Source organism: Chiroxiphia lanceolata, chromosome 17 (genome assembly GCF_009829145.1).
Source record: "Chiroxiphia lanceolata isolate bChiLan1 chromosome 17, bChiLan1.pri, whole genome shotgun sequence".
In the NCBI taxonomy this organism is placed as follows: domain Eukaryota; kingdom Metazoa; phylum Chordata; class Aves; order Passeriformes; family Pipridae; genus Chiroxiphia; species Chiroxiphia lanceolata.
The window spans coordinates 597,884-605,243 of NC_045653.1; the positions used below are offsets into that span (position 1 = coordinate 597,884).

The 7,360-nt window shown below is 61.9% G+C and overlaps 1 protein-coding gene across 1 annotated transcript; it reads left to right on the forward strand.

Moving 5' to 3' along the window:
• Positions 1 to 1,251: 1,251 nt before the first annotated feature.
• TLDC2 (TBC/LysM-associated domain containing 2) lies at positions 1,252 to 4,215 on the forward strand. Its single transcript, XM_032704972.1, has 6 exons — positions 1,252 to 1,284; positions 2,053 to 2,235; positions 2,669 to 2,821; positions 2,995 to 3,090; positions 3,654 to 3,727; positions 4,080 to 4,215. Exons 1-6 carry the CDS (start codon positions 1,252 to 1,254, stop codon positions 4,213 to 4,215), a joined length of 675 nt encoding a protein of 224 aa, XP_032560863.1.
• The last annotated feature ends 3,145 nt before the right edge of the window (positions 4,216 to 7,360 follow it).

Here is a 7,360-nt window from a genome sequence, read left to right on the forward strand (position 1 = left end):
GGGAGGCAGCAGGACTGACCCAAGGCCTGCAGGCAGCATCTCCATCCTCTGCAGCCCCATTCCTGGTCCCCCCAGCCCCCTGGGCTGGGTCTGTCTGGGTCTCCCTGGGGAGCAAGCCCCAAAGCTGGACTCAGAAGCGCTCCTGAGGAAGGTGATGGGGTGAGTTCTGGGGCAGGGGAGGAGCAAGGGGCAGAGGCATGACATTGGCATGAGCATGGACAGAGCAGGGGAATAGACAGGGGAAGGGCGATAGGCCAGGAGCATGGTCAAGGATAGGGAAAAGGAAAGGGCGGGAACGGGAATGGGCAGGGCAATGGTCAAGGACAGGGACATAATCAGAGGCAGAGGTTTGGAAACATGGGGACAGGGGCAGAGGGATGTGGCAGGAGCAGGGTAAAGGGCAAGGCTGCTGTCAAAGCCTGGTGAGGACAATGGAGCTGACACCCACCGGGACTGACAGGAGTACAATGGGCCCTGCCGTGGAGATGAGGAGCAACCCCAAATTGCCTGCAGTGGGCCCAGGGCCTGGGCCTGGCATTGCAGTCATCATGCCACCATGCAGGGCACACAGAAAATCCTTCACTGGCATAAGTGGAGTACTGTTTTGGTTGTACCCCCAGGCTCACAACTGTATTGACTGTTCTGGGGGGTGGCATCAGTGGGAAGGGACTGCACCAGGGCACTGCACCTCCTTCCTGGTCTGCAGGAGCTTCTTCAGCGGCACCTGAGGTAGGAGGGTGCCTCAACCAGGGGTTCCCTCCCTCATCTGCTGAGTCCTGGCTCTCCCCGGGGCTCTGGCTCCATAGGATGTCAGCACAGACTGGATCTCCTTGTGCCACCATGGCCTCCAAGCAGGTGTTGGCAGTTGCTACAACCATTGCAACAGTCGTGTTGCAAAGAACAACACATGCACCACCTTCCTGTTGATGCCAAAATAAGGACTCCCGTGTGGCCTGGGGGCTCCCTGCTTGGCTCCAGGTGACAGTGGGGGCACAAAGGAGGTGATGGCCATCAGCCACCAAGCACTTGGCTGGAGGGGGACGCCTGCCCACCCATCCCAGCACCACACAGGACCTGGCTCTGCAGGGGTCAGCTCCTGGACCCCCATGAGCCAGGACAGGCTGCTGGGATCCGCACCCATCTGTGTCACGCACAGATGGCCGGGGAGGGGCCAGCGCGGTGAACATTAGCCCCAGGGCAGTGTCTGGGGCTCCTCAGCAGAGCAGCTCCAGGGCCCCGGCAGCACCTGCAATGAGGGGGCTCCAAGTCCGCTACCACCTCCTGGTAAGTCCATCGTGTTGGGGTCCCACACGGCAATGTAGGAGCTGGCAATGAGCTGGGAGCAGTGCTGGGAGGCACCAGCTAGACTGGACGCATGGCTGGACAGATGGACAGGGGCTGCCCTGGGGAGGTGCAGTGGGTGATGGGCACACATGGGACCTGCCTCTGTAGCCACTCTGCCCCCCAAGGATCCAGGCACTCTGGGGGCAGGAGATCCTCTGCCACCCAGTGTTGCCCTTGCTCATCCCTTTTGTCCCCTCAGGGCGATCAGCAGGGAATTGCTGCCCACTCACCCTTGGGCACGGACTGCACCCACAGTCAAACTGAGCATGTGGCTGGGAGAGACACTTGTCACCAGCTGCGACCAAGACCAAGGCACATCCCTGAACCCATCCACACTTTGGGGTCAGCCTAGCAGTGGGCAAGGAGGGAAAAGGTCATGCTTTGCCCCTTCTGCTGGAGTTGAAGTGGGACTGAAGTTGTTGAAGCCTCCCCTGCCTTCCCTTCCTCTTCCCTCCTCGGGTGGCCGCATGCCCTTGAACTTCTGTGTGCAGCAGTGGCACGGCCTGGCAGAGTGCCAGGTGTGGCCCGGCATGGCACAGCAGAGCTGTGGGGAGCAGAGGCTGCCAGGGGCAGGAGGTTCAGCCTAGTGGACTCTGGACCCCTTCGCCCAGCCCCTGGACAGAGGATGGGAGACACCCCAAGCAGTGCAGGGTCGGGAGATGCTGCTCTCTTGGGCCCACAGGGACATTCAACTCCACCTGCCCTCAGCCCGACCAGGACAAGGAGCTGCCCATGGGATGTGAGGAGCCACCTGTGGGATGTGAGGAGCCAGCCAGAGAGGGGCAGCTGGGCTGGGAGGGAGCCCCAGCAGCAGCCCCAGCCCTGGAGGAGCCATGCAGGCTGGTGCTGAGCACACCGAGCAGCATCCTGCAGGACAGGGAGATCCATGAGGTGAGGGACACTTGCCAGCATGGGCACCCACCATCACACTCATCTCCCCTGTGTCACACAGCCATGGCCACTGTCCTTCCAGGAACTGGTCCAGTGTGAGGCCAGATGGGTGATAATCCCCCTGTCCTTTGGGAATAGTCATCTTAACAGCACCTCAACATCACCTGTTGGGGGTGGGGAGAAGGATGCCTGGGGAGCCATTTCAGAAGGGTTTTCAGAGTGCGGATGCTTGGGGAAACATGCTAGGAGCCTGCTGGGTAGTTTGAGAGCTTGAGGAGACCCTTTGGGAGCACGTTTAGGAGGAGGGTGCTTGGGGACCCCCCTTGCAGGATGTTTGGATGCTTGACGAGCTCTCTCAAGAGGATACTCGGGGCGGGGGGGGAGGATGCTCAACAGCAGCCTGTCAGCCCCGACTGAGCCCACTCTGCCTCAGCTGGGCCCCCACCTGCCCCCCCGGCTGACACAGCAGCCCTGGCTCCTGCAGTACTCCACCAGGCGGGATGGCTTCAGCCTGCAGACGCTGTACCGGCGCGGGGGCCAGCCGGGGTCCCCGGCCCTGCTGCTCGTCAGGGACACGGAGGCGCAGGTACGCCCGGGCCCTCCTCTCCCAGCTGCCCCACGGCACCGGGGGCAGCAAACCTGGCGGCACCCGGGACCTGGCCACATCCTCGCTGCTGGAGGCAGGATGGGGGACACGTCCTGGCACTGGGGAGCCCCACCGAGCACTGTGCCATGAGCCTCCCCTTCTGCTCCCCCCAGGCCTTCGGTGCCTTCTCCTCCAGCGCCATTCGCTGCAGCAGTGGCTTCTACGGGTCAGGGGAGACCTTCCTCTTCTCCTTCTCCCCGGAGCTGAAGGTGGGAGCTGTGGGCCACCCCAGTGTGGGGGGGCTGGCGATGCCCCTGGGACTCAGCCACGCCTGGGGGGCCCGACGGTGCTGGGGAGGGGTCTGTGGGGTGGCATGGCTGTGCTTGGTCCCCTCAGTTTTTCCGGGGCTGGGGGGAGAAGGCGAATCCCAGGCAGTGCGCAGGGGGGGCTCAGGGAAAGGGACTCTGCCAGGCTGGGGGCCACCAGGGACCCTCTGCATAGCAGGACAGTCACAGCCCAGCACTGAGTTGGCGGGATGTGGAGGCAGCTCAGCCACATCTGCCTGCTCTGGTGGGACTCTGTATGTGTGATGGGGCATCAGTGGTGGCAGCTGTCCCCTGGTGGGGCCCCCGGGGCTGCTGGGAGGGACGGACCAGCAGCAGGACGGTGCCGATAGGCTCGGCCAGGTCTTCCTCTGCAAAAGTGGGACACGGCCATGCTGGGCAGAGCCAGCTTGGCTCAGCAGCTCCCAGCTGTTCCTCACGGGACAGGGACAGGAATGGGGACACTGTGCCCCAGCCCACGATCCCCACTGACTGCTGTCCCCATGCAGGTGTTCAGGTGGACAGGCAGGAACAACTTCTTCGTGAAAGGGGATGTGGACCTGCTGATGGTCGGCGGGGGCAGGTAGGAGCTGCACTGGCAACTTCAGCCACCCACAGGGCCACCAGCCCTGATGGCCACAAGAGCCCTGTGGAGCTGAGTCTTGTGGTGGTGGTTTGAACCCCAAAACGCTGGCACAGATTGTCCAGCGGCACTGGCCGTCTCATTGCCTGGCTTTGCTCCCTGCCCCCTCCCTGCCTGTGGGCACGATGGCATCCCTGGTGCGGCTACTTGTCCTGTCTCATGCCCATTTTGGGGGACAGGGGATGGGGCCAGGAGGTGGCTGATCCCCCAGGAGGTGGCCTGGGACGCCTCCAGACATGGAGGAGGCAGGAGTGGGGACTCTCAGCCAACTGTACCGTTGGCACATTCCCAGCGGCAGGTTTGGGCTGTGGTTGGACGGGGACCTGCACCGCGGGGGCAGCCGCCGCTGCGAGACCTTAGACAACGAGACCCTCTCGTCCCGGGAGGAGTTCTGCGTCCAGGACCTGGAACTGTGGGGTCTGGCCTGACCCCACCAACCACGCCTGGGGGCAAAGGTGGCACTGGGGGGATGCTTTGACACCGACGTCTCGTGCACAGCTGTTCCCTGCCAGGACCCGCCGAGCCTGTGGGACGGTGCCAGCCTCGCTCCTGCCTCCCTCCCCCCAGCATCCCCATGTCATGTGCCAGCAGCCGGTGGGGGCAGCATGATGGGGACGGGCTGCAGTGGGGTCTCAGCCCTGCAGTGCTGCTGCCACCGTGCGGGGCTGCCCAGGGTGGCTGCAGGAGCGGCCCCACCACGGCTCCACACAGCTGCCTGGCTGGGATGGGGGCACACGGTGGCCCAAGGCACCGCAGGGCAGAAGATGGAGGAGCAACCTTCGAGAGTGGCACGATGCCGGCAGGACCGGGCACACCCAGGAACTGGCAGGGCTGGCAGGCAGCACAGTCACCACTCCTCAATAAACAGGCAGAGCTGCGCCCACAGCCTCATCCTTGCCCTGGAAACAACGAATGGCACCGTGAAGGTGTGCAGAGCCCGTGGTGGGGAGCAGTCCCAGCCCAGGCCACAGCAAACAGGGGGTCAGCCTGAGGCACTGCTTCAGGGGGGTGCAGGGATCCATCCCCCCTCTGGCAGAGTCTACTGTCTCCATCCACCCCATCACCCCATGAGGACGAGGGTTTCCAGGCTATGCTGGGCATCCCAGCCTGACCTGCTCCCACCAGGGAAGGGTGACAAGAGCCCTTCTGGACCCCTTCCCACCCAGAGCTCCATGACCTGTTGCCTCTTGCCTGGCTGACTGGGTTTAGCTTCTCACTCCTGGATGCTGGCCGAACTCTCCTCCGCCATCCCTGTCTCAGCAGCAGGACCAGCCCCACAGGATTCCAGGCAGGGGTGGTTCATGGGGCTCCATGGCAGGGCAAGGGCCTGCCTGGTTTGACCACATTTGATGTATTTATTGTAGGAGCACAACTGGATGCTGAGCTGAAGTATCACCCCATGACCTCACCTGGTGATCCCATGATCTCACCTCAGCTCCTTCCCCTAAACCCGCAATTTTGTGAAGCCTGGATCCCACTGAGCCCCAGGCTGCAGCACTTTACACATCCACCCACCCTCCCTACCCCACTTGTACCTGCGTTGAACCTCACCAGGCATTTCCCTGCTGATTCCATCTCCCACAGCCCACCCATGCCACCTCTCCAGCAGCTGACACCTACTTCTTGCAGCACACATCCACACAGGCTGTGGGAGATTGAAGGAGAAACAGGTAAGAATGGATTTAAGCCAAGGACAGGACAGACAGAAGATGAAGCCAGTGCAGGACACAGCAGACAATGCATCAACCAGTCCTGTTTTAAACATAACCCTTTCATACCCCCTTTCTGCCTACTCCTTTGTTCCTCCCTCCTCCTCCACTTTCAGAATCCCACCGAACCCCTCCACCCTCCCCAGGGTTACAGTCTGACCTGTGGTGAAGTTCCAGTTGCCTGTAGTCTCTTGAGAACCCACCAGACAGTTGGAGCAAGGTTTGTCTTCCTCCCTTTCTGAATCCTCACAGATAAAAAAAAATGGATGGTTCTCCTGCTGCCCACACCGTTCCCAAGGCACTGTGCCACTGGTCAGGTCCAACCTCATCACCTCCCTTACCCCATGACCACAAGGGTTGGCTGCTTGTTCACAGCTGCTCTGACCAGGTGTCCTTAGGGGAGCAGACCTTGCGCCCCCATGCTCCCTGAACGGCCTCGACACTCCAAGTGGATGTGCCTGGAGGCCACTGCAGCCCTTCAGGGAACCCAGCTGGGGGCACGAGCCCTGTGCCCTGGTGCCACCCAACACTGCCCAGCACCATCCGCCCGGACCTCACACACGTGTCCTCCTCACCCCTTGAGATGCCACGTCTGCTGCTGCCGACGGCCCGTGAGCAGGGCTGGGGCACACAGACTCACAAATGCCTCCCACACCCCAGGGCTGGCAGGCTGTGGCCTCCATCTTCAGCCCAGGGAGAAGAGAAGGAACATCTTCTCTGCCCTGTAGAAGCTGCTGCTGCTGTGGCAGCAGCAGAGAAGGCACCAAAGATGCAAGCCATCACCAAAGACTGGAGAAAGGCTCCAATAAATTACCTTGCCCACCCAGGAAGACATCAGGACCCATTCCCATTCCAGGCCTCTCAGCACTGCCTAATCCCTCACCAACACATAGCCCCTGACTTCAGGCCCATTTCACATTTCTGCCAATAGTGCTGGGGAGGATCACAGGCTGGGTGAGGTTGGAGGCACTTCTGGAGGTCACCTTGCCCAGTCCCTGCTCCCTCAGGGCCACCCAGAGCCGGCTGCCCAGGATGTGCCCAGGCGGCTTTTGAGTCCCTCCACAGATGGAGACTCCACCACCTCCCTGAGCACCTGCACCAGTGCTCAGCCACCCTCGCAGTGGAAAAGTGTGTCCTGATGCTCAGAGGGCCCCTCCTGTGTGTCAGTTTGTGCCCATGGCCCCTGGGTCTGTTCCTGGGCACTGCTGAGCAGAGCCTGGCCCCGTCCTTTCTGCACCCTCCCTCCAGGTATTTATCCACACAGATGAGATCCCCTGAGCCTGCTCTGCTCCAGGCTGGGCAGTCCCAGCTCTCTCAGCCTCTCCTCATGGCAGAGATGCTCCAGTCCCTCCATCACCTTCATGGCCCTGTGCTGGACTCTCTCCAGTCTGTCCCAGTCTCTTGTACTGGGCAGCCCAGCTCTGGGCCCAGCACTCCAGGGGTGGCCTCAGCAGTGCAGAGCAGAGGGGAAGGGTTCTCTACCGGCTGCCAATACTCAGCCTAAGGCAGCCCACAACGCCACTGGAACACTTGGCTGCAAGAGCAAAGTTGTTGCACCTTTGTTGGCTCGTGGTCCTTTCCTCCAGGCTGCCTCACAGGTGGGTGCCCTCGGCACATCCTGGTGAAGGAGGGTGACCCTCCCCACGTTCAGGACTTTGCACTTCCCCTTGGTGATCTTCACAAGGTTCCTGTCAGCCCCTTTCTCCAGCCTGCTGAGATCCCTCTGGATGCAGCACATCCCTCTGGTGCACCAGCCCTTCCTCTCCATCTGGTGTCACCTGCAAATTCGCTGAGGGTTGTTGACCCTGTCCCTCAGCAATGGAGCTCTGGGCCTGGGCCCAGCACCAACCCCTGGGGTACCCCA